At 35.4% G+C, this 27,935-nt stretch overlaps 1 protein-coding gene and 1 non-coding gene across 2 annotated transcripts in view; both read right to left on the reverse strand.

Annotated features, from left to right (window-relative positions):
• Window positions 1–2,572: 2,572 nt before the first annotated feature.
• Window positions 2,573–27,935, reverse strand: part of Ipo7 (importin 7) — a 58,062-nt gene continuing 32,699 nt past the window's right edge. Inside the window, exons 7-25 of the mRNA XM_077798186.1 lie at window positions 27,178–27,272; window positions 26,981–27,065; window positions 24,687–24,821; window positions 23,701–23,800; window positions 22,803–22,879; window positions 22,538–22,654; window positions 18,977–19,066; window positions 18,409–18,574; window positions 17,968–18,128; window positions 16,537–16,665; window positions 14,249–14,315; window positions 14,040–14,165; window positions 13,276–13,373; window positions 10,688–10,783; window positions 10,002–10,222; window positions 9,710–9,915; window positions 8,333–8,539; window positions 5,737–5,853; window positions 2,573–3,882 (exon numbers count right to left, since the gene is read on the reverse strand). Coding sequence (XP_077654312.1) covers window positions 3,785–3,882; window positions 5,737–5,853; window positions 8,333–8,539; window positions 9,710–9,915; window positions 10,002–10,222; window positions 10,688–10,783; window positions 13,276–13,373; window positions 14,040–14,165; window positions 14,249–14,315; window positions 16,537–16,665; window positions 17,968–18,128; window positions 18,409–18,574; window positions 18,977–19,066; window positions 22,538–22,654; window positions 22,803–22,879; window positions 23,701–23,800; window positions 24,687–24,821; window positions 26,981–27,065; window positions 27,178–27,272 — 2,391 coding nt within the window. The 3' untranslated portion in view covers window positions 2,573–3,784. The remainder of the gene's footprint in view (window positions 3,883–5,736; window positions 5,854–8,332; window positions 8,540–9,709; window positions 9,916–10,001; window positions 10,223–10,687; window positions 10,784–13,275; window positions 13,374–14,039; window positions 14,166–14,248; window positions 14,316–16,536; window positions 16,666–17,967; window positions 18,129–18,408; window positions 18,575–18,976; window positions 19,067–22,537; window positions 22,655–22,802; window positions 22,880–23,700; window positions 23,801–24,686; window positions 24,822–26,980; window positions 27,066–27,177; window positions 27,273–27,935) is intronic.
• LOC113197338 (small nucleolar RNA SNORA23) lies at window positions 18,650–18,833 on the reverse strand. Its single transcript, XR_003302684.1, has one exon. It is a non-coding gene; the product is annotated as a small nucleolar RNA SNORA23 (small nucleolar RNA).

Here is a 27,935-nt window from a genome sequence, read left to right on the forward strand (position 1 = left end):
GCTAATCTGGCCAGTCTTTTAAAAGAAACTTTAAAAAGGTTTTGATAGGAACATTTAAAATGTAAGCTTCAAATATTGAGTATAGCTGACGAACTTCAGTATGTGCATGGAAGCAGAATCGAACTATACAAAGATGAACTAACCTGTACTTTAAAAACCTGGTAGGGGGTGATGATAAAACCCAGAAAAAAAATTACTCTAAGATATTAATTCCTCTCATAGTGCTAAAATGAGGGATTTCTACTGTTAATATAGGTTCAATCCCTAGTACCACACACAGAAAAAAGAACTAATGTTCTTGCAAGAAGAACCTTTTCTAGCTTCAATATGTGACTTATTTAGATAACAATTCCTCCTTCTCTGAAAAAGATTAAAGTATTCCAAGACACTGGACATGTAAGTGAACATGTAACCTTTTTTTTTTTTTAAACCATGAAGTCCAAGTATTATATGGTATTGCAAGGGTAGAAGCTGGAATTCAGTAGAAACACTGATGGTAAATAACCTCAGGTTATCTTTGCCAAAAATTTCAATTATATCAGAATGAACAAATCTTATAGCAGTTTGATGTAACTTAGGTGATTCATTCTATAAGTATGGAATATCTATTATGCTTAAGTCATATGTTCTTACTTAAGACATAACTTTCATTAAATTCATGAAATACCACTCCCACTTGGTGGTACCAATGGAGCTTTACCATGGAGCTGCAACACCAGCTCTTATTTTTTTGGTACTGAGGATTGAACCCAGGGGTGCTTTACCACTGGGCTATATCCCCAGCTCTATTTTTTTAAGATTTGGCCTCACTAAGTTGCATAGGGCCTCACCAATTTGTTGAGACTGGCCTTGAATTTGATATATTTACTTCTTGACCTTGCTGGGATTATAGGTGTGTTCCACCACACCCATCACTTTATATTTTGAGATAGAATCTTGCTAAAGTGGCTGAGGTTCCTCTCAAACTTGTGATCCTACTGCCACAGTAGCTGGTATTACAGTATGTTATGGTAATTCTTAATGACTTTTTCTTCATGCTTGCTTCAGGAAGAGGGTATATTTGGGCTGAATAGCGGTATATAGCTATGAGGCTCTGGTTTGGCCCTTCCTATAGTCTCTTCTAGAGCAAAATACAGCAGTCACTATCTTAATATGTCAAAAACAAATTTATACCTGGGCATGGTGGAGCATGCTTATAATCCCAGAGAGGTAGGAGTCTAAGGAAGAAGGATTTTAAGTTTGAGGCCAGCCTCAGCAATTTAGCAAGACCTGTCTCAAAAGAGGGCTGGGGACGTAGTTCCATTGCAATTGCACCTCTGGGTTCAAATGCCCAGTGCAGGGCAGGTTGGGGTGGGAGGGTGTTTATGTATGGGGTGGGAAGGTGTTTATGTATAACTACTTACAAGAGTTGCATTCCCATGTAGAAACTCAAACATATTAAGACATATGATCTATAACAAACTGTAATTTGGTATTGTTTAAGGAAATCATGAAAATTGAGGTATATATTGGATTCATTAAAAGCTATCATTTGAACATTATTTAAGTAGTTTAATTATAAGGTATAATTTGGAGTTAAAGTCTACAATGGTGGGGCTGGGGTTGTGGCTCAGCGGTAGAGCGCTAGCCTCTCACGTGTAAGACCTGGGTTCGATCCTCAGCACCACTTATAAAAATAAACAAAGATATTGTGCCCATGTATAACTTAAAATAAATAAATAAATAATGGAGATTAGTTTGGAACCAATTAATGGGAGACAATAAAACTTGTTCTCAAAGACATGACAATATATCTTCTTGAAACAAAACTGTTCATGGGAGTAACTAAAACCTTTATTAGATATGGTTTTCCAATAACAATGTGAAAACTGGAATTATCATTTCAAAGAGCAGTATAAGTTTGAAATTTTAAAAAGTAGGGGACAAAAAAAAAGAGGTAAAGGAAGACAAATACTATTTAATATCTCCCCTCTGTACACAATGCTGCATATATACAACTACTCCATTTTTTATTAATTTTATATAATGTGAAATCCCCTTAAGCAATTTAAGGTATACAGTTGGTGTCTGGGGGCAGGGCAGTAGAAACATACTTGATTAGTTAGTTTTCACTCATAGACATTAGACAATTTTTTCTTTTTTTGCCAAGATTTTAGTAAATTCATAAATATAGGAAATACTTCACTCCTTCTGTGTTAATAGAAAACCAAACAGTGCCAGCAATAGTGGCTTAATTATTGATATACAAGAAAAGCACAACACCAATGGGTTTCCTTAATTATGCATTTTAAATATCTATGTGCATTTTATTCTTATACTTACAAATTTTTAATGTTTTAGACAATAGCATGTAAGTTTGAATCCACTGAGATGTTGCTTTCAATTTGAAATATTGTGTATACATGTATATAAAAAATAACCCAATGTATGACTCATCTGAAACGTTTTAAGATCAATAAAGGCTTATTTTCAACATGCAGTTAGAAGAGAGGGGAGCAAGCCAACCTCTCGACACTGTCTTGTTGCTGGCTCGTTTTTCCAGTGGTATCAATAGTGGTTTTTGGAGCAAACCATGTGCCTTCAGCCTATAAATAAGAGTCAGATACCACAATCATCAAGAGGGGCAGAGGAGCTGTGCAAAGGGAAATAGGCAGATGACGTAAACTGTTAAGGATGCATTTTGCATTTTTTCTTGTTATTGGATTAAAACAGGTCAATGAAGGGAAGAAATTATAAATAGGAACAAAACTGCAATCAAATCAAGACATAATAGCCGAATTAATTTCTTTTAATATTGCATATATAGATGTTTAGCCATACTCTAAGATCAACTCTTTAAGAGCAGAACTTTATATCCAATTTACATGCTTCAGATATCACCTTTCTTGTTTGTTACAGTAAGGTCTTGTATCCAAATATTCACTTGTACACTGAGAGCTTTAAGAAAAAAAACAGGACACAGAGGGAGTTGCCATTTTTAGCAGCAATGAAATATCACTAACCCCTTTTTACATACCGAATTCAAGTCACTATCAGAGGTGAGTGTACCACAAAGTTACCAGTTACAAAATTGCTAGTTCATTTTTAAATTAATAACTTGAAATTACCCCTGCCCCCCACCCTATTACATCCCTTTTTATAAACAGCAAACATTTTTGCTTTTATACATAGGCTAGCAGGCTTGTTTCAATATGAAAGTGCTAATTCATTTACAGATTTTTAAATCAGTTATGTAGTGCTACAATAAATGTCCAATAATCTACATAGGAACAATCTTTGATGAATGAAAATGAAGACTGAATAAGGCTATCATATTACCTTATCTTATTTACATACAAAGGATACCCAATGGTGAGGAAGAGACAGAAATCGGACAAATACTCATAGGTGTAAAAATTACATCTACCTTTGAGCTTTATACTGTAAATGAGACATTTTAAATAGTCCTGTAGCCCATGCCTATTTTTTCCTCAGAAAAAGAAAAGCTGCCTTCATGACATACCCTCTTGTTTCAGATTTCCACAGTGTCACTTGAAGCTTCAGAGTCAGGATCTTACTTTCTTCAAAAAATAAAGAAAATACCCCCACATTAACCCCCCTCCCCACAAAAATCCCTCTGGTTTCACTTCCAGTGCCAGGTTGCATGATCAGGTCCCACCTCCTGGGTTTTTTTTGTCCATCTATTGATCAATTAGAGTAGGTAACATGAACCAGTTCTGGAACCACTACTAGGAGGAACACAAGCTCTTCACTACAATCACACAGCAGGAAAGAAACTGAGAACTCAATTCATCCCTGGTGCCGGGCCTCCAAAATTGAAAGAACTTGGCACAACTGGAGCACTGAATTTGTATCCTCCATGCTTCTCAATCATTTTGGATTCTAGAAAATAAATAAGTGAAACTTTAGTAGGGCATTCAATTATCTTACTACTTTGTAGGGAAAAAAAGAACTTAAGAATTAACAAGATAGTAGTTTACCATTAGTAGCCAAGGTGTACCAAAATTGACAGCTCTATGTAGAGAAGATAATCTGTACTGTTTTATGCTGTAGAATCCTTTAACGAATTTTAATTTCCATGGTTAAGAAAAACATTTTTAAGGTACTGAGTACTGAACCCAGGGGTGCTATATGACAGAGATATAGCTCAAGCCCTTTTATTTTGAGACAGGCTGGCACTAAATTGCTGAGGCTGGCCTCGAATTTCAAATGCTTTGTCTCCCAAGTTGCTGTAATTACAGTTGGGTGCCACCATGCCTGGCCTCAAGAAAAAAAATCTTTAAACACTCCATTGTGAGTCATAAGGAACCATGATTGATATCAGTCATATGTATCAATAAGGAACCATCTTGAAAAGAATTCCAAAATAAAAAATACTTAAGAGCTGGGTATAGTGGCATTTGCAACACAGTAAGACAGTAGTATCTCAAAATAAAAAAGGTTGGAAATGTAGCCCAGTATAAAGCGCCTCTGAATTCAATCCCTAATCTTATTTTTTCAATCCTAGAATCTTAAAAATTATGCCTTATTTATAAGAGATCCCATCTTTTTAATATTTACTATTTTTTTTTTTTTAGTTATAGATAGACAAGCACTGTACCACTGAGCCACATCCCAGCCCAAGGATCTCATTTTTGACCACAACTATAAAGGGGTCTGGGTATTAAAACCTAGAGAAAACTGTTACAGAGTATATAAAATTAAAATACACATTTGCTAGGCGCAGTGCTAAACACCTATAATATCAGCAATTCAGGAAGCTGAGGCAGGAGGATCACAAATTCCAGCCCAGCCTCAGCAACTGAGGCCCAGAAAAACTTAGTGAGAACCTATCTCCAAATAAAAAGGGCTGGGGATGTGGCTCTGTATTTAATCCCTGGCACACACACACACTTACAAAAAGAATAAATCTTGAAAATGCATTCCAGGGCTGGAAGTATATATATACAAATAGTGGTGTGTACATGGTAAAGTATATATATATATATATAGTGGTAAAGTTTGGTTCCTAACATGGAGCATAGGGATGGAGTAGAATGAGGAAGTATATTAAAATGTTTAAAGATAAAAAAAAAAAAAAACTGGGCATTTTCTATAATATATTTCAGAAAAAAATTTTTAATTCATTACCTTTTTTGTTTTTAGTACAGGGATTTAACCCGGGGTGCTTAATAACCAACCCACATCCCTAACCCTTTGTATTGAGACAGGGTCTTCCTAAAATTGCTGAGGCTGGTCTTGAAAAATGGCAACTGTCCTGCCTCAACCTCCCAAATTGCTGGGATTATGGGCATGTGCCAACACACCCAGGTAATTTATTACTGGATTTATAATATTATAAAAAATATTGGATTTATAACAAAATATTTTTTATCAAAATATCAGCAAGAACTTAAGCAATTTTATTAAAGCTAGTACATATTGAAAGTAATCTTCAGTTACACTTAAAAATAGGTGAAATGTAGTCAAAACCAAATTATCACCTGTATTAAATCCCTCAGATTAAATTTATCACCCACAATAGATTTTTTGGGTTGGCTGATTGGCTGAGGTTGTAGCTCAGTGGTAGAGCACTTGCCTCGCATGTGTAATCTACTGGGTTCGATCCTAAACATCACATAAAAATAAATAAATAAAACAAAAGATATTCTGTCCATCTACAACAACAACAACAACAAAATGTTTAAAAGAAAAAACTTTGAAGTCATTAATTACATCAAAAAGGGACTAACATACCATGGGCTGCTCTTCTTTGATCGGCAAGAGTTGCTATGTCTTGTAACTGTTTTCTTTGTTCTTCATTAAGACCATGAGTCAAAGCTTGATACCATACAGGATTACGATTCTGAATAGCTATCAAAACAAAAACAAGTAGGAAAAAACATTAATAAGCAGGACTGACAGCTTTTTCTTTCTTTTCTTTTTGTACCAGGAATTGAACTCTGGGGCATTCAACCACTGAGCCACATCCCCAGACCTATTTTGTATTTAGAGTCAGGGTCTCACTGAGTTGGTTAGCACCTTGCCATTGCTGAGGCTGGCTTTGAACTCTTAAAACTCCTGCTCAGCCTACAGAGTCACTGGGATTACAGGCGTGTGCCACTATGCTGGGCAACTGATACGTTCTTTCTATTCTGTTCTGTCTATCCGAAACCCAAAAATGAAATTCTCCCCAATAACTTTATTTCTATTTACTTATTTGTTTGTTTGTGTGTTTGTTTATTTTTGTGGTGGTGGGGATCAAACCCAGGGCGCCTTGTGCATGCAAGGCAAGCACTCCACCAACTGTGCTATATCTCCAGCCCTCCCAAATAACTTTAAAAGTTATCTTAAGTTACTTATGGAATAAAAGATATAGGGCAAACAGTTAATTCCAGTTCATCTTTGTGCTTCAAAAATATCATAATTGTTCTTATTGTATTGTACTAGAGGCGTTTCAATAATAAAATTAATTTAAGTGGTAGAGCACTTGCCTAGCAACTGTGAGGTGCTGAGGGTTCAATCCTTACCACATAAAAAATAAAATAAGCTGGGTGCAGTGGCACACACCTGTAATCCCAGCGGCTCTGGAGGCTGAGGCAGGAGGATCCCGAGTTCAAAGCCAGCCTCAGCAATTTAGAAAGCAACTCACTAAGCAACTCAGTGAGACCCTGTCTCTAATAAAATACAAAATAGGGCTGGGGATGAGGGCCAGTGATCAAGTGCCCCTGAGTTCAGTCCCTGGTTCCCTAAATAAATAAATAAATAAAGTAAAATATTCAGAGTCAAATGACTTGAAAATACAGATGCAAGAAAAAGGGTGAACAATACAAAATAAACGCTTTATTCTTCTTCCTCTGCCTACTCAAAAACCTCTCTTTAATATAACTTGATTTGTGATTTATGTCACTGCTAAAGTTCTTTCCTGGAGTATGTGAGACCCCAGATTTGGCAGGCAGTAAAAAGAAAGAAAAAAGAAAAGCATATATACATAATTCTCAAGTTAAAATGACAAGTGACACATTTTTATATCATAGCCTAAAAAATGTTTACTCTGTGAGGAACAGAACGAATTTTTTCCAAATGTCACAAAAACCAAGTGTTAAAATTTCACAATGTTCAACCAAAAAAATACACTACATAAGTGAATATAAAATGGTGGTAGGTCTGAGCAAGTATTTCCCTATTTCACACACATCTGCAAGCAAAAGAGTTTAAAATTGGTTTTACCCCCAAAATTTTCACTGCCGAGCAAGTAAAGAATGTAAAAGTGATATCCACATGTATTGGATGCAAGGTAGTTGGGGAGCAAAAACCTAATGCTAAATCACAAGATCTTCTGTTTCTCCTTTACTTCAACTGTGCAGAGGCACTGTATTAGAAAGTATATTTTAGAGACTGTCCTGTTCATACCTAACAAAAAACAAAGCAAGCCAGAAGTTCTGGCACTTCAATCAATTCTTGTTATCATCTAATTCAGAAAACTATTTGTGAACTGGCATCAAAAATACTTTCATGGGCTTGGAGTATTTAAACCTTGGTTATGAAAGAATTTATTCCATATCAAAGTTCCTATGTAGAAATGATAAGTAACAGTGGAGAACCCTGAGGGGGAAGGGCTTTCAAATTTAGTGGCAATTTAAATACTCCCCCCCTTTACTGGGGACTGAATCCAGGGTTGCTCTACCACTGAGCAACATCCCCAGCTCTTCGTATTTTTTATCTTGAGGCAGGGTGTTGCTAAGTTGCCCAGGCTAAGTTGCCTCCTGCTTCAGCTTCCTAAATAGCTGGGACTACAGAACTATGGGATCAGCAATTTAGTTTCATAAAATGAGTGGTGGACTATAGGCATTACACCTTGAAATTCAAGCAAAAGATGCTATTAACCAAAAATAGCATGTCGTATTCTATAGACACACATAACTGTGATATATCTAGAATTCCAGGAGAAATCTGTATCACTACAACCAAATTTGGGTGGTTAAATTAGCTGCTTGAAGCTTAAAATTGATTAATTAGAATTGCTAATTCTGTAATAACAGAATGAATTGATTAAGAGATGCAAAAATACATAAACACTGAATAGATATAAACTTGGAAGAACAATTGAGGAAAATTGGAAGACTGAGAATCAGAAGAGGAATTATCACTGTACTTAACTTTTAAGAAATACACTATATTCTAGAATGTATATCTTTCAAAATTATAAACTAAATGGAAAAATAAGAGGAAGAGGACAGAATACTCAGTAGCTTGACGGCATCATCATAAATAATTTTGGGTACTTTAATTAATCTCTTCATTAAGGGACAGATTGTTTAATGAAAGTTCTATATGTGATAAGCTGACTTACTTTGAAATATAGCTTTAAATATCTGATACTCATCAACAGGGTTGTCTTCATCATCAATGATTGTGGAATAGCCTTCCAGAGCAGTCTCCTCTGCATCATCTTCTTCCCAATCATCATCATCTCCATCTTCACCTGCTTGCTTAGCCAGAATCTCCAAATATTCTTGCCCATCTTCATCAATATCATCTTCATCACTCCCTAGTTCCTCTGCCAAGTCATAAATATAATACTGAAATAGTTTGTTACTCAAAGTGACAATCGCTTACCGTTTTCAGCGAATTATAATTCATTAATAAAGTCAAGGAAAAGTTCCAGGAATTGGTGTTTAAACACATGTCTAGCAACAGACAGAATAATAACTTCTCATGCATGTCCAAGAAACCCAACCATGTCTTGTTATTCTAAACACCAGAGATGATTTTTTTGGGGGGGCGGGCAAGGGGTAGTACGAGTACCAAGGATTGAACTTAGGGGCGCTTTACAACTGAGCTACATTTCCAGCCTGTTTTTTTTTTTTTTTTAAAGGATCTCACTAAGTTGCTAAGGCCGGCTTTTAACTTTCAATTCTTCTTCCTCAGCCTCTGGGATTATAGGTGTGAGCCACCTCACCTAGTTTGAAGGAAGATTGCAGCCCATGATACCAATAAAAAATTATACAGTTTGAGTAATACCCATAGAAACTTTGGCAGGGTGCTGGAAATCAAACCAAGGGCCTCAAGGAAGGTGCGATACAACTGAGCCACATCTCCAACCTCACCCATAGAAATTTTTGTGACATTAAATAAAAATAAAAAAGGGCTAGGGATGTAGCTCAGTGGTAGAGCACCCCTGGGTTCTATTCCTGGTACTGCCAAAATGGAAAACAAGACTCGATAAGTTAATACTTGCGGAAAAAGAAAAGAAACTGCAATGCCTATCTTACCTTGAATCAATTTCAGTAATTTCTTTTATTTTTTAGTTATACTTAAACCTAATACCTTTATTTATTTTTATGTGGTGTTGAAGATTGAACCCAGGGCCTTGCATGTGCTAGGCAAAGGCTCTACCACGGAGCCACAACCCCACCCATCAATTGCAATAATTTCTAATATCACTTATGCATTCTTTGCTATATTTGCTATGCCAAACAAATACAGAGTAACCATCTTTTATTGATTGCATACTATAATGCCTGGAACTTCCCTCTTATAGGAAACATAGATGACAATTCTGCCTTTATAGACTTTGCTACTCCTCTGAGATAAGGAAGTATTTCTATGAATGAACAACTATAAAAGCATCCGGCTATGATCCTAAAATTTGGGAGAAGGACTAGAAAAAAGTCCAGTAGTTTTTTAACTATATATGTGTTGCTGAAATTCACCACAAATCTCTTACCAGTTTCATCATCATCTTCAGCTTCATCATCATCATCACTGTCGTTTTCATGTTCTGCATGGCAGGCATACGCTCTTTTTAATCCATTAAACAAAAGGATAAAAGCTGGCAAAATCTGTCCAGAAACCTGATTTAAAACTTGTGGTATCTGTTCCATATCAATAAGAGCACAGAGGCCAAGAACACACATCTTTCTGTCATGAAGCCTAAAAAAATAATATAAAAAAAAATTTTCCTCTATTTTCTTAAATAAACAAGAGTTCTTCATAAAGGTCCAATTCATGTTACTTACCCCAAGAAACAGTCAACATCATTAAGCCACTGTGTAATAAAATGGTTTGTAACTGGTTCAACGTTATTAGGGAAGCGAAGATTTTCTAAGGTATTGAGTAGGAGGTGCGGATTATAATATAAAGCTGCAATTGCAACTTGCAGGCACATTGTTCGAAGTTCACTTGTCTTAACCTCTCTTGTCAGTCTCTCTAAAGCTGCCTCCACGAATAAGGGAATGCACTGTAAAGAAAGATTACAAGGTAGTCCATGACTGAAATGAATAGCACCCTAACTATTCTATCCATATTAACTGTTGCCTCAACTAACCCTTTAGGCTCATTTAATTACTAAAGCTGTCAGAAATCTTAAGCCAATATTTACCTAGCATAACAAAGTACACATGAAACTTCAATACTTGTATTTTCAACATATTAAATATATGTTCATTAATATATATTGGTTAAATTTTACACCAACAGTGAAAATAAATGCTATGGTACACAACAGTGTATCACAATATATTGTAAATGCCAAAAGGAGAAAAAGATGTAAAAAATTGATTTATTCTCTGAAGTTCCAAATAAAAGCATTAGAAGTTAGCCTTGGGCTGGGGATGAAATGAAATTCAAAAGTAGACTGTCTGCCTAGCATACATGAGGCTCTGGATTCAATCTCAGCAACTTACACACAGTTACCCTCACTGACCTGGTCAATGCCACGCCCTTTGCATTGTAGAATGATGACCTCTAACAATTTTGCTGCATGACATTCTGCATCTTCTCCCGCAACTCCTGTAAGAACCTGATCAACAAAGAATATAAATTCCAAGAAGGTTTCATGAAAATGTTTACATCAGAAATTATTTCCTTTCCTTGACTAAACTACAACACCCGAGGATTTAAACTTGTCAAATAGTCTAGCCTTCTGGTGTCCTGCTCTTAGTGATCAAAGCATCTATCCTGAAATGCCATTCTGGATTAAAACAGGATATGAACCAGTACCTTCTCACACAAAGGTAGAAGCTAAAACACTTAATCTTTCCTGACTCTTCTGTTAAGAATTACACAAATGCTGCTATTTGTAGACAAAACATTTGTCTCAAAAAATGAAAAATGATGAGTTGGGGTGCTGTAGGATGAAGGAGGAAGAAATATCCTATTGATGGCAACCACTGGCCTATAAACAGCAGACAAGAACTAAAGAATATGGACATGACATGGTACTTAACATTAGAAAACTGTAAATGTGTAGGTGTTCTGGAATAACAAAGTAGATTGTAAGAGTATTATCTCTTTTACCATAATATTAATATAGACAAGATAACTGGCAATAAATGAATAACACAACTAAAGAATTACTATATGAACAAGAGGTCAAAAGGGAAAAATATTAAGTGAAAGACAAGCATATCTAAAACCTTCTTGACAAAAATACTTTTCCCCTTCGTAAATCAGATTATCACCAAGGTTGTTGCCCAAGCTGGCCTTGAATTCATGGGCTCAAGCAATCTTCCTTCCTCAATCTCATCAGTAGCTTGAATTACATCCATACCTGGCAGCAAAATCATTTTTTATTGTGGTGCTACTTCTTAACAAAAACTGTTAGAAATTCAAATAGTATGAATTATATCACCAGCACCCCATTTAAACACGTCTCCCCAATCAAACTGTAAGTAAAAATTTATCCCCCTACCCTTGTTGTAAGAATAGTATTTTTACTTTCTAGCCTCTAGAAACCTACAATCTCCAAGTATTTCCTTCCTTTATACATCTCTATCCGACTCTAACTAAAAAAAAAAATTAAACAAAACAAAACATCTGTCTACTATTCCTGATTCTTTCAAAAAATCTCAAGCTGGGCTGGGGATGTGGCTCAAGCGGTAGCACACTCGCCTGCATGCGTGCGGCCCAGGTTCGATCCTCAGCACCACATACAAACAAAGATGTTGTGTCCGCCGAAAACTAAAAAATAAATATTAAAATTCTCTCTCTTTCTCCCTCTCTTCTCTCACTCTCTCTTTTTTTTTTTAAAGAGAGGGGAGAGAGAGAGAGAGAGAGAGAGAGAGAGAGAGAGAGAGAGAGAGAATTTTTAATATTTATTTTTCAGTTCTCGGCAGACACAACATCTTTGTTGGTATGTGGTGCTGAGGATCGAACCCGGGTCGCACGCATGCCAGGCGAGCGCGCTACCGCTTGAGCCACATCCCCAGCCCTCTCACTCTCTCTTAAAAAAAAAAAAAAAAAAAAAAAAAAAAATCTCAAGCTATTGATTCTTTCCTTCTTTAGTTTCCACAGAACTAAGTTAAAGTAAACTCCAGACACTCTAAAAATCAAAACATTTGTAACTCTAAGTAAGTAAATGTCAGAAGCCATACAGAAGACATGTGCATGCTAAAGTCATTACTAGGTAATCTAGAAAACAAAAGTTTTTTTGAACTTTTTTCAGGGAGTGGGGTGTACTGGGGATTTAACTGAGGGATGCTTTACTTGTGAGCTACATACCTCCAGGCCTTGTTCTTTTTTATTTAAAGACAGTGTCTCACAACTTGGTTTAGAGCCTTTCTTGCCAGGTTTCTGTTCTCTCGACTAAAAGGCTCAGGGGTCACTCCAGGAAAACTGGGCTGAGCAAAATAACCACACAAGAGACACAAATATCTTTTTGTTTGGGGTCGCTGTGATGGCTCCTCTGACCTTAAGGGTCCGCAGAAAGAGAGAGAGGGAGAGGACGTGCTGACCCTTTTTATTGAGGAAAGTTATTTAAATGAGGCAAGGGGTCAGGTTTCAGAGGGCTGAGTCCATCTTCATGATGTTCACTGTCAGCAGGTTGACTGACACCTGGGTAGGCCACACCCAAGGGCACAGTAAGAGAAGGTGACCCACATAAGGCACTTCCATGGAAGATTCTATCCTAATCAGAGCAAGGGATTATATTACAAAGGAATAGGTGAGTGTAGGTCCACCCAAGAAGGGTGGGGAAAGCTCCGCCACATTTCTGTGACTGAATGCCTCAGCACCTAGCTGGTGAGGGGAGTGTGAATCAGTCATGTGTAAGGTTGGTCTCCCACACTTACTAGCTGAATCTAGCCTTAAATATATAATCCTCTGGTTTCAGCCTCCCAAGCTGCTGTGATTATAGGTGTGCATCACCATGTCTGAGTGTTCATAGCTTTTAAACCCTTTGATTTTATCAGACCCACGAGCTCACCATGTTTTTCATAATGTGATATCAAATGTATCCTCATAATTGTATAGCAGCAAACTTGTAAGATCTAATATTACCTTAAAATGACCTACCTTTTTGCACATACTGTATATCATCTCAAGATACTTGGTATCAGATAGAAGTGTGTCTGTATCAACTGTTACATAATTATGCAGAAGAGGCATCATGTCTGTATTAATAAAAAGCATCAGTTATACATGTTTACCAATAAAATACTTTATCTTTGCTTCTGAAAATTTTCCTTAAAAAAGGGCAAATCTGTGAAATCAGATGATCTCTATTTTTTTTTTTTTAAACTCCTAGTATGGGGGATTTAACTTAAAGGAGTTTTTACCACTAAGCTACATCCCAAGCCCTCTGTATTTTGAGTCAAGGTCTCCCAACTTGGTCCAGGGTGATCTAAAATTTGACAAGGCTGGCCTCAAACTTACTATCTTCCTTACTCAGCTTTCTGAGACACTGGGAATACAAGTAAACATCATGATGCCCATTTTCTGTCAATTTTAGTAAAGATGTATTCAATTTTAATGCAGAAAGGAACCTATTTCTTAATTGTATTCCTTCATATTTAGTAGTAAAACAAACACACAAATAATCATACATAAAATAGCTATGGGGGCACTAAAAGAGCAAACCTAAAATAACTAAGTCAAAATATAAAACAGAAATCAATACTATGTGTTGTCCTTGAGCATTAACTACTAATGATAACTTACCCAACCAATGAAGAAGTTGGAGCATTTAAAAGTATATAACCAAATGATAAGCTATAAATGAATCAATCAACACGGGGGAAAGGTGAAACTTTCAGTATTTTCATGCTAATTAGACTTACCTGTAAAGTAATCAAAGCCATCTTGCTGAAAGACCTCAAATACAAGGGGCAGTAGCTGCCACATCTGTGGAGATACTTGTTGACATGTCAAACTATGAGCCAAAGAGAAGATTTCTTCATAGAATTCTAAAAGAGAATACTAAGTCATTAGGAAAATGTTTACCAATGTGAATGGCACTAAATTCTTAGCACAATATGTGTAATGATACCTAAGACATGCTGCTGTAAAACAGTACCAATGACCTGTAAGCAGATCCCTTCAAGTTGCTGGGTTATCTAAAAAAGAAGGGGGACAAAAAAATCATATGGAATTGCAGCACATTTAATAAATTATTAAGATAATATACAATAACCCACTACATTTCTATATGAAAGCACATTGTTAAATCATGTTGTTATGAATTCACATGCATATTATGAAACTATACACCAATCTGAGATTGAAATTTGATGAAATATCATTGAAAAATGATAAAACACAAATAATGAAAAAACACAAATAACTTGATTCATCTACTAAAAACTGAAAGGTAATAATTTGCATATTGGGATATGCAATATAACTACTCTAAGAGAACCTATAGGTTTTGATTTTTTTGGTCCTGGGGATTGAACCCAGGTGTGCTTAACCACTGAGTCACATCCCCAGACCTTTTTATTTTTTATTTTGAGACAGGGTCTCACTAAGTTGCATAGGGTCTCACTAATTTGCCGAAGCTGGCTTTGAATTTGCAACCCTCAGGCAAGTGTCACTGCTCCTGGCACATAGAGGTACTTTTTTGTGTGTTAAGCACTGACTCCTTCAGTCCAGAGGTAACTGAAAAGTCACACTTACAAGAGAAATAATCTAAAGGAAGTCATTGTTGCTACCAATCTCAATAATTTTGAAGTCACTGCTGTTTTTCAAATTATATCAGTGAACCAAGGAGATGAACTCGGGCTCCCCGTCACAATCACAATTAATAGAAAATAACTGACTCCTCATTAATTTTCAGTATGGCCTTCAATAGAACCACAAATCTTTGACAGCCATCAGAATGTTAAAAGAACATTCTGGAGATTAAATATTTTCCTACTCATCAGGTATAGAAGGAGATAAACTGAGCATGGTGGTACATGCCTGCATTCACAGACTCAAAGAGTTGAGGGAGAAGGATCCCAAGCTCTAGACCAGCCTCACTAATTTAGCAAGACCACATCTCAAAATTATAATAAGAGCAGGGTGCGATGCAACGTGCCTGTGATCCCAGGAGCTCGGGAGAATGAGATAAAAGGATCATAAGCTGAAAGCCAGCCTTAGTAAAATGAGTTGCTAAGCAACTAAGAAACGGCCTGTCTCTAAATAAACTATAAAATAGGGATGGGGATGTGGCTCAGTGGTCCAGTGCCCCTGAGTTCAATCCCAGTACCTGAACCCCCCAAAAAAGAAGCAAAATAGCCATTTCAAATACATATTACGCAATACATCTTCAATTCCTCAAAATAATCTACTTGTTAAAGCAGCTATAAGATTTCTGATGTCTTCTGCCTATATTCTATTTTAATAGGGAATACAACAATGGTTTATTGGAAATCTCAAGCTTCAAAAGGCAGAGATCTAAAAACACACAGCTATGGATAAGATAACCTATAGAAACATCTACACCAAAATTTATTCCTCCAAATTCATGACAGTGATTAATTTTAGAGGAAGGACAGAAGGAGGGAAAGGAGATTAGGAAGCAATCCCCTGAGGGATTCAACTACATCTAACTGAAATTGCTGGGGCTGTATGTAAGCACACTAGCAGACAAAATGCCTTACATATATACAACACTCCTCATGCATGCAACACTCCTCACCACAAAAAAATAAACAACAACAAAACCCCAAATCATCTGAAATTGTTTTTCCTGAGAGTAAAATCTAAACGTAATATAAAAGTGATTAAATGCAATAATATTTGGTAGTGATTAGGTAGTATCAGCTATAGTTTTCTCTATGGTTTATCATTTTCTGGATGTTTGAGATAATTCAATTTTTAAAAATCCATGATTATAGTTCCCTTAATTTTCTAAAAGACAACCGAAAAAAAAAAAAAAAGATAGGTAAGAAGGGCTGGGATCATGGCTCAGTGGCAGAGTGTTTGCCTCGAATCTATGAGGTACTTGGCTCAATCCTCAGCACCACATAAAAATACAATAAAGGTATCGTGTCTATCTACAACTATAAATAAATAAAAATATATTTTAAAAAGATAAGTAGAAAGACTGTGGTGATGCTTGCAAAACAATTTGAAGCACTCAATATCAGTAAACTGTACACTTACAAATGCCTAAGATGGCAAATTTTATGTTATATATATTTTACCAAAACTTTTTTTTTTACTAAAAATGCAAAGTCAAAGTAGATGGGATGATTATAGAGTCATCTCAGGTCATGCCCTCCAAAAAATTATAGCACATTCAGTGTAAAATGACAGTGCATAAAACCTATTCCAGAATAAATCATTTCTTACCTCTTTATGATCTTCAACTACACTAAGAAGTGTATCGATGGTATTGAGAATTCCCATGGCGGTAACTGCCTTGTCATCACTTCCTTCTTCATCTGGACCAGTCTGGATTACTTGGTTAAACGTCATTGCCTAGACCCAAAAGAATGCAACTTAGGTTTGTCAATTAAACACTATAAGGTAGTCTTAACACTATTTTAGTTTGCAGGTATTTTTTTCCCCCTCCAATCCCACCCTTCCCTGCCTGTAACACTTTTATCTTTAAAATGTTCTCACTGGAAATGCAGAAGAAATCAATGCCTCCCAATTAATGAATAATTAACAGTGTAGGTTCTATAATCAAATGGTCTTGCTCCATCACTCATAGGTTGACCTGAAACAAGCTTACTTGAACTCCCTTCCTAGACTTTTCTTGACATGACAATTTGGGAAGTTCACAGAAATACTGTGAAGATTAAAAGAAACAAGTGGCCAGGTGCAGTGATACACAATTGTAATCCAAATGACCCAGGAGGTTGAGGTAGGAGGATTTCAAGTTTTAAGGCTAGCCTGGACAATTTAACAGGATCGTGTCTCAAAAATGACATAAAAATTGGGCACACAGTATCGCATGCTTATAATCCCAGTAATGTAAGAGACTGATGTAGGAGGACCAAAAGTTTGAGAACAGCCTCAGCAACTTATCAAGATCCTGTTTCAAAATAAAAAATAAAAAGGGCTGGGGATATGGATCAATGGTAAAACGCCCCCAGGTTCAATGCCCAGAACTGAAAAATGAAACAAAGCAAAGTAAAAGAAAAGGGTTGAGCGTGCAGCTCAGAGGTAGAGCACCCTAGCTAGGTTCGAGCTCCAGTTACTCAACTTTCTCAAAAAGGAGACAAGTTATAGAATGTACTCAATATTATGAATATTTTCATTAATATTACTGGATAAATCTGTGCTCAAAGGTGAAAGCCTGGTAGTCCTAGCTACTTAGAAGGCTGAGGCAGGAGGATCAAGGCCAATCTGTTCAACTTAGCAAGGTTCTGCCTCAAAAGGAAAAATTACAAATTAATTAATTAATTAAAAACGACTGGATATTCAGTGGTTGAACATCCCAAGTTCAATCCCCAAGACCATAAAAAAATTAAAAAACAAAGAGTACGGTGAAGGCCTACGTATAAATCCAAGCCCTACCATATCCAATGTGGGCAAGTTATTTAAACTTTTACCTGTTATATTTTGTATCTGTAAAATAGTATAATCTTTACCCAGGTCTGTATGAAAATTAAATGAGTTAAAATAGCTGTCAAGGGGCTTAAAACCCTACATCCTACCTATTAAGCTCCGTAAAATATTTGTTTCAAATCTAAGTCAAGGTACTTGTGACACATTAACTGGAACCTACTGCGAGCTAAATTTAAATGCTTACAAAAAACGGTAATCCAAACATACCAAATGTTGTGTCATTTCTACTGCAATAGGAGTAACTTCTTCACTATATTCACAGATCATTTTCTGAATTACATTTGTAAGGTCATCATTTTCTGTTTCTCTTATAATATGAAGAAGGGCCTGCATTACAGGTCTGATAAATGGTGTGATGTATTCTTTAGCTGTAAGAGAAAAAAAAAAAAAAACCCTTCTTTTGTAAAACAATTATATCTTTTAGAAACCTGACACAACATGTAAAAAGAGTACTTTCACATAAAAAGGAGGTATGATATGACTGGGGATATATCTCAGTGTTTGAGTGCTTGCCCAGCATGGTGCAGGGTTCAATCGGGAGCACCACAAAAGAAGAAAGAAGAAAATAAAGGTGTTAACTTCTTAAGAATAAGAATTGTACAATTAGGCAAAAAGAAATTCGGTATTTTTCACATGGAAATCCTTTACCTTTTTCTTGATTGCTGATCAACACTTGAAGTGCAATGGCGGCTTCCACTTTTACAGGCATTTCCCTATCATCAATCAGACATCTTCTTGTCAGCTCTAAGGCTGTTTGGAGATTCTGATCACTTTTGAACTTCACCTCACAAAAATAATGAAGTACCCAGCAAGCCTTTAAAAAAAAAAAAGCACAATGACTATAAATATCATACACCAAATTCCCCCAAGCTAATCTCTTTTTAGAGTTCAATGTGTGGGAATTTGGAGGCTGGCCAGTGGTAGATATGTCCAAAGAGACAACACTAGACCAGTACTATGATCCCAAGTTACTCTTTGGCTACAATACATTTGTGTGGATAGCAAGATCTGAATGCAAAACACAGACAGACATTGCTACCAGACACAGATGAAAACCATGCACACATTATAGCAGCCATTTAAGATTTACATTAAACAGACATCCTACATGAAACATAGCTTTTGAAGTAAAACATTCAAAACTTTTAAGTGTAAAAACCCACAGTCATTTATTACAGAATATACATATATAAAATATTACAGCTTGGAAACATACCCTTGCTCTCATGTAGCCTAGGTCACTGCTGAAGAGAGGGAATACGTGATTCTGCAACATGTATTCCATCTGGTCCTTATAAATCTTTTTCTGTAAATATAAATGATTATTTGGATATAGTTCCAAATACCATCATTTCAATTTCCAAGTAGATAGAACATTGACTATTAATGTCATAAAATACATTTACTTTAATCCTCTGACCCCTTGAAACCAAAGCCCCAATACATTCTTATATGTTTAAAATCACCTCATTAGAAAGTAATTAGAAGTCTGGGAGTGTAGTTCAGTGGTTAGAGTACTTTCCTAGCATGTGCTGTGCTGGGTCCTGGATTCAATTCCTAGCACCACAAAAAATAAAAATTTCAATGATTACTGGGGCCTACCTTGCCCAACCCAAGGTTTAAAAACAAAATGGCAAACAAGCTATGAGACCAAATTTTTATAAAAATGCTGTTTAATGACAACAAAGTTAACTTTACTTCTTACTTTTTTCTCATGAAACTTTTCTAACGAACAACCCCTCTGTATAGTATCTAACTGAACATATATAGTTAGAGAAATATCCTGCTCTCAAACTAATAAATTAGATATTGTTTTTCTGAGCAAAGAGTGGTGGCACACACCTTAATCCCAGCAATTTAAGAGGCTAAGGCAGGAGGATCACAAGTTGAAGGCTAGTCTCAGCAATTTTTTGAGGACTAAGAAAATTAGCAAGACCCTGTCTCAAAAAATAAAAAGGGCTGGGATGTATCTCAGTGGTAAAGCATCCTAAGTTCAATCCTCAGTAGCTGCACCACCACCAAAAAAAGAAAGATACTTTCATAAATCTAAAATTCAATATTTCCCAAATGGTTAATAATGGTTTTAGAAGAATTCCTTGAACTACACATCAAATGAACATTAAAGATTCAGTGGGAAAACTTATAAAATTATATCTGTGAATTATAATACAACAATATTAATTTCTTGGATTTGTTTCTTGCAATATGTACAGAACAAAACTCAACCTGATGTAGTTGCCACACCAGTTAATTGTGCCATGCCAATATAAAATGTAACCATAAAGGCATAGTAGATAAAACAAAAAATGTGATGAATTCAGTGGAGCAAGGTTCCCGGTAGTAGGGAAGGTATAATTACTCAATATTTACATACATCTGGAGTAGATTTACTAACTTCAAAGGAAAAACAAAATGTAGATCTTGTTTATGATGTCATATACCATGTATATAATTGAATTCAGGTTTCTAAACACAAACTAATCTGATTTGTTACTATTTACCACAATATTTGTGACAAAATCATGAGGTGCCTAGCCTGCAAATGGATGTTTCATGTTTGCAAATTGTCCTAAAGATCCATAAATTTTAGAAGAAAAACATTCTTTAACAACTATCCTGCAATATGTACAGAACAAAACTCAACCTGATGTAGTTGCCACACCAGTAATCCCAGCAATTCAGTAGGGTGAGGCAAGAAGACTGCAAGTTCTAGCCTGGATAACTGAGTGAAACCCAGTCTCAAAGAAAATAGAAAGGGCTGGGACACAGCCAGTAGAAAAGCATCCCTGGGTTCAAACCCCAGTATGCCAGTAGCTAGTGGGTATATGGGCACAAAACCTCATATGAAAACAAATATCTTCAACACAAGCAAGGACAGAAAATGTAGATAAATTGGATATCGTATCAAATTCCTATTGAAACATTAAAGGACATCAGGAAGGGAGATAGATGTGGTGGCCCAGACATATAAATCCAGCTGTCAAGAGGTTGACTAAGGAGGATCCCAAGTTCCAGGCCATCCTGGGAACGGAGCAAGACTGTCTCAAATTAAAAAGAAAAAAAAGGATGGCCAAATTAAAAAAAAGTAAGATCAGGAGTAGAGTATCCATGGATTGAATCCTCCACAACACAAAGGTTGTTTAAAAAAAAAAAAAGGACACCATTCATGAAATGAAAAGATAACCTAAGAAACAGAAGAAAATATTTGCAAATCATGTTTATAAAAGAGCATATTTTTATAGAATCTATATTGATAATATCTACTCTAAGCAACTACTCTAAGCCAATAAACCAAAATCTAAACTCTATCTATAAACCATAATTTTGTTTTTGTATCTCAGTTGATCATGAAAGCTAATAGAGCATTTACATAGGCAAAAATAAATAAGCAAGCAAGCAAGCATCCAGTATTTAAGATCTTTAACCAATCAATGGTAAAAAACAAATGACCTGGACTAGGGTTATGGCTCAATCGTAGAGCACTTGCATGAGGCACTAGGTTCAATCCTCAACACATTAAAAAAAAAAAAACCCACAAAAACCCTAAACAAAATAAACGTACTGTGTTCATGTAAAACTAAAAACATTTTTTAAAAAAATGATCCAATTAAAAGGGGGAGAGAGGGTTGGGGCTGAGGCTCAGTGATAGAGCACTACATAGCACGTGTGAGGCCCTGGGTTCGATCTTCAGCACCATATAAAAATAAATAAAATAAAGGTGTTTAAAAAGATGTAATCATGATACATAAAAATAAATAAATAAATAAAGAGAAGAGGGAAATATGATTTGAATAGACATTTCTCCAGACTAGATATACAAATGGCCAATAAAGATTCTCATACTGGGCTGGGGATATGGCTCAAGCAGTAATGTGTTCACCTGGCATGTGCAGGCCGCTGGGTTTGATCCTCAGCACCACATAAAATAAAATAAAGATGTTGTGTCCACCAAAAACTGACAAATAAAATTAAAATTAAAAAATTCTCTGTTTAAAAAAGAAAAAAAAAGATTCTCATACTATTAGCCGTCAGGAACATGGAAATCAAAACCATGATGAGATGTCATTTCCCATTAACTAAAATGGCATAATAAAAAAGAATATAAGTACTGGTAAGAATGTAGAAAAATGAAAACCTTCATACAGTGCTGGTAGAAACATAAAATGCTATACCCACTTTGGAAAAGAATCCTGTGGTTTCTCAACTATGACCACCAATTTAAACTCCTAGGTACATACCCCAAAGAAATGAAAACCTGTATCCCCATAGAAAATTGTCCACAAATATTCATAGCACTTTTCATAATATTCAAAAGTGGAAACAAAGCAAATGTTCACCAACTGATGAATGAACAAATGAAATGCAAAATTTCAACAAAATGTACCAACAAAAAGAATTGACAAATGCTACATTATGAACCCTGCATATATACAAAATGAAATAAAACACTCCAAAGGCCATACATTACACCTCCATTTATATGAAATATCCAGAACAAATCCAGACACAATTGTACACAAAGAGCAGCATAGGGCTAGGAGGTTTGGGATGAAATGGGGAAAGACTGCTAAGGTCCACATGGTTTCTTTTGGGATTGATGAAAATGTTTGAAATTATCCAGGGGTAATGAATGTATAATTCTCTGAATATAACTAAAAACCACTGAACTGTATACTTTAAATGGGCAAACTGCATCATATGTTTACTGTACCTCAATAAACGTGTTAATTTAAATGAACGACCTATATAAGACACACATTCAAAAAAAAGAAAATACCTTCAGAAGTATTTCAGCTAAAGAGCCAATCATATGTAAGGCTCCATCTTTTTTTCGAGGATCAGCATTTGGTTCTGTAAGAATTTGGTAACAAAATCCCATAGTCTTCTGTAGTACCTAGATTGAGAGATAAGTAATACTTTACTCCAATGCTCCTTAAAAATACACTTAACAAATGATTAACATGTCTGGCATTTGTAACTGAGTATACCTGAACAGATATTAGGTACTGTAACAAAAGTTATCTGCAAATTAAATGACTTACTTCTTTCCTCTTACTACAGGCTGTAAACAAAAGTGTTTGGGCAGCAGTGGTAGGAGAAATGAAATCTTCAAATACATCTGGAAAACAAATTTAAAATTACAATAGAAAACAATAATTTTAATTTCATCAGGAAACATTTTCAGGGATGGGGTTGTACCTTAGTGGTAGAGCGCTTGCCTAGAATGTGTTAAGCACTAGGTTCAAATCTCAGTACCACATTAAATAAATAAATAAAGGTCCATTGACAACTAAAAAAATTTCTTTTTAAATTTAATAATAAGTAATTTATAGGTTATGCTGTGTAAAAAGGGCATTTAAAATTTCCTATATCTGATATAAAGTAAATAAGAAAATTAATCTTAATCTTTTTATACAAATTAAATGGTAACACATCTAATTCTCCTAAAAAATTCTTTTACACAAAACACTACGGGAATGTTCAAAATAGGGTTGGCAAAAGTACAGAGTATTCTGGTAGGAAAAAGGACAAAAACTCAACATTAGCCAAATTATAATTCTTTAGTTTTATGCAGGAAGTACATGTTACTCCAGGTTTCAGTATGCATCTTTTTAATTCCCTCACATATTATGACTGACATTGGATCCAAAAGCACAGGTTAGACACTTAGTGTTAAGGAGTAATCTTGACTATCTAACAGTTTTGGCTTGTGTCAGAAGCACATGCAATCCTCATAACTAAATAATTTAACACCTACAATTTATGTCTCCTAAAAATAAAAATTATCATAATGTTATAATTAATGAATCACCTTAAGAAGGGATAAACTGTTGTTTGAAAGAACCAAAGATGGGGCTATAACATCACTTAGGTTTGCTACAGACAATCACTTTAACTTTTACTATTGACACATTGTTTCTAAAAATTAAAATTCCTCACCAAATTTCATGCGTATATATTCATAAGGGTCTTCTTGCCAAAGTTCCTCATCAGCATCTGTATAGCACATCAATGGAAAAATAACATCTTGGATAATGCCCTGCAAATTAAAAATTAAGAAAAGTAATAGCCTTCAGCTTTCAAATTTCAACTGACAAATCTCCCTTAAGTACTAAAAGAAATAAATAACTCTGTGTGTGTGTGTGTGTGTGTGTTTGTTTATTTTGGTACCAGGGACTGAACCCAGGGGCACTTAACCACTGACTCACATCCCCAATGCTTTTCAATTTTTTGTTTTGAGACAGGGTCTTGCTAAATTGCTTAGGGTCTCACTTATTTGCTGAGGCTGGCCTCAAACTCACAATCCTCCTGATTTACAATCCTCCCGTCTCAAACTTCAGACAGGATGGGATTATGAGTGTGTGCCAAATATGACACGAATTTTATTTTCTTGTACTGGGGATTGAACCCAGGAGTGCTTTACCACTGAGCCATATCCCCAGTCCTTTCCTGATTTTGAGATAGGATTTTACTAATTGCCAAGACTGCCCTTAAAGTTAGGATCCTTCTACCTTTGCCTTCCTGAAATTACACGCATGAACCACAACACTTGGTGTGTTTTAAAGTTTAATCCAAACTTTACTAATGCACTTCCAGATCAACTAAAAGTTTTTACCTTTTCTGTAAGAAGTGATTATAAAATAAGACATGCATATATAGGTACACATTAAGTATTCTGAAGGAATTCAATTTAACATTTTAAGTCTCTGAAATCCTGTAGCTGTAAAAACAAATAAACAAATAAATTACTTATAGTAGGTCAGCCAATTATCCTGGAAAACAATCTCTCCTTTCACTAGTATACAATCAAAATAATCAACAGAACTACAATAGGAAAAAAAATTAAACACAAATTTTCAAACTTTGTGAAAATTAATGTTACTTCTATTATATTACGAAAAGCATTGCAGGTACAAAAATATTACTTGTATATGAGGCTTCAGGTTCTTCCAGGTAAGGGCATGGGAAACTCCTTGGTTTATATAATTTAATGTCTGTTGTAAAACTCGAGGAGCCATGTATTGCTTCTCCTTGTACTGATATAACACCTTCAATAAAACCTTTGGGGGGGAAAAAAGTTCCATCAAAAACTGAAGTTCAAATAAAAATTAACCACTTATGAAATAAAATAATATGACATTATTTCTTTACCTTTGCATTTCTAGGGATTGAACCACGGGCCTCACACATACTAGACAAGTGTTCTAGCACTAAGGAACATCTCCAGCCCAATATGACATTTACCTTAATGTCCAGATCATCATTAAAACTAACAACCAAATTCATTTAATAAGTAGTAATTTTTGAAATTATGTGAAGAAACACATTTACTCCCAAGGCATTTATTTCATAAACAAATTTAAGTAAAAATATATCAAAGGCCTAGTTTCTGATTCAGTATACAATGAAAAACATATGCTGCCTATTGAATTACCACAATATTCTGGGATAGTCCTGTCTTATTGAGCATCTTCTAGGAAAACCTACCAAACTACTCACCTATTTAACTGTGGTCAAGAGTTCTAACTCTAATTGATATTTCACAACATCAATTTTCATTATGATTCAGACTTCTGTGAATCCTAAGAAGATTCTCATCAGAGGACCCAACAGATTAAAGCTATTTCATAATAATGCCAAAATGTTATATGCCCTTCTTTTTAAACTGGGCTGACATTTGCATCAATCAACTAAAGTTCCTTGATACCTAAAAGAATCAAGGAAGTAACACTAAACCACATACATGTAGAACAAGTTTTCCTTAAGAATGTCTCTGATGAACCAGAAAAAATTATAATTACTAAATTATTAAATGAGAAAGTACACATAGAGGTCACCTGCCATATTACAAAGTACAAAGGTAGGAAGAAAAGCTATTTGAGACTGAAAGGCAAACTAAAATAATTACTCATTGCATGAAAGACAATTTTATGATAGAAAGAACTAAAAAACAAATTAGGGTTATTAGACTTGTGCATATGGCAGAATTTTCTCTAAAACAAACAAAATAATCCTGTCACTTGAAAGAAAATAACTGACAACATGTTACTGTTTAAATTTCAGTTTTCAAGCAAAAATTAGAATTCTAGGCATCCTGGATTCACCACCATTAGCTTGAGAGCTTTCCAACAGAAAGGATATGTATGCTAAGACTAGTGGTGATATTAACAAGCATGGTTTCTTTTGAAATTGTACAGTGAGGTGATGACATATGCAAAGCCTGCACTAACTCAATGAATAAACACTTTCCAAATGCCAAGTCCAAGATGTTATAAAATCGAGTGTAAATAAGAGACTCAGACTGCAATATACACCAAAATATTTTAATGGAAAATATTCACTGTTAAAAAGTTTTTGTTATTATTGTTTTGGGTCCTGAGGATTAAACTCAGGGTGCTTTACCACTGAGTTCCCAGACCTGTCTAAGTACTGAGACAGGGTCTCACTAAGTTGCCTCGCTAAATTACTGAGTCTAGCTCTGATCTTGTGATCCTTCTCTCAGCCTGAGATTATATAAGTGTACCACCACACCCAGCCACTTTAGAAACTCCATATTGCAATGAACTTGGAAGAAATGTGTAGTAGAATTTTGGTGAGATTTTAAAGAATTTCCATAATTATCTGAAGTCTATTACACTTCCATTTTCAACTTCATACCTGTGAGGCCAATATTTTGTTTCTAATGTCAACCATAGTGAATTAACACAGACTGAATACAGAAGCAGGTAAATATCTAGGTCCTTTCTATTAAAGATTTTATGAAAAAAATGTGTAAGAAACAATAAGTCCTCTTTCTAAAACATTTTCATTTTGGAAAACAGCTATTTTTTACTGAAGACAAATTTTTTATATTAAAATGTAATAATGGATGTTGTTGGATCTTGCCCAGACTGGTCTTGAATTTCTGGGCTCAAGTGATCTTTTTGCCTTTTCTTTCCAAGTCACAGGAACCATAGGTGTATGCCATCATGCCCCACTTATCTATTCAATTTTGTTTTCAATTATAATGATAGGTATCAGTAAGTATAACCTTGTAAATGAACACTCCTGAGTAATGTTTTAAAGATCAGAAAGAAGTCCTCAGACCAAAAAATGTTTGAGAATTGCTATAGGGTTCAAACATGCAGTCTTCAGATGGAAAGAAAACTAGAAATAAGCAAGACAGAAATTAACTTTAAAGTAAAATATTTCTACTTAGGAAAACTTATCTGAGACTTACTTGTTGGACACCAACAGCAAATGCTTTCAGAAATACTTCGGCAAATTCATTATATTCCTTGGAAACATTGCCAGGACTTCCATATCTAACAAAACATTAACATGCCCATTATTTCTTTATAATCCTTTAAATCTGCACTTATAAAAACAAAAGCTTTAAAAAATAAATTGAAATCACCGAATCAGAGAAAAGCTTACCTTTCAAAAAGTCTTGCTAAAATATGTAAAGCCCACTTCTTACATTTCCACCACGGTAACTCAGGTCTATCATCTTCTTCAACTTGAAGAGTTTCCTTTAAAGAAACATTTATTTAATGTTAATAAAAGATAATACTATCTACAAGGAAAAGCTTGTGCATGTGCATGTGCTTCTAATGCTGGCCTTTTGCAATAGATCAGACTTGAGAAAGCACTGACCCCTATTTTAATCTAAAGGCTTTTAAAAACTCTTATAGACAATTAAAATCAACAATTTTAGCCATGATCTTAATCATATAAAGTCAAGCCAATGAAAATAGTACCTTTTTAAAAAATTTGCTTTAGTTGTCAATGGACTTATTTTATTTACTTATATGTGGTGTTGAGAATCAAACCCAGTGCCTTGAACATGCTAGGCAAGTGCTCTACCACTAAGCTACAACCCCAGCCCAGACAATAGTATCTTAATCAAAACCAGAACAGCAGGGCTCAGTAGTGCACACCTGGAATTGCAGCTGCTCTGGAGGCTGAGGCAGGAAGATTGCAAGTTTAAAGCCAGCCTCAGTAAAAAGTGAGGCGCTAAGCAATTCAGTGAGACCCTGTCTCTAAATAAAATACCAACGGGGGTTGGGATGTGGCTCAGTGGTCAAATGACCCTGAGTTCAATCCCCAGTACCCTCCCCTTCCCTGCCCCGCAAAAAAAAAAAAAAAAAAAATCAGAATAGTTCATAATGGGAAGGACATAAGAGACTCCATTT

The sequence above is a fragment of the Urocitellus parryii genome, chromosome 4, assembly GCF_045843805.1.
Source record: "Urocitellus parryii isolate mUroPar1 chromosome 4, mUroPar1.hap1, whole genome shotgun sequence".
Classification (NCBI taxonomy): Eukaryota; Metazoa; Chordata; class Mammalia; order Rodentia; family Sciuridae; genus Urocitellus; species Urocitellus parryii.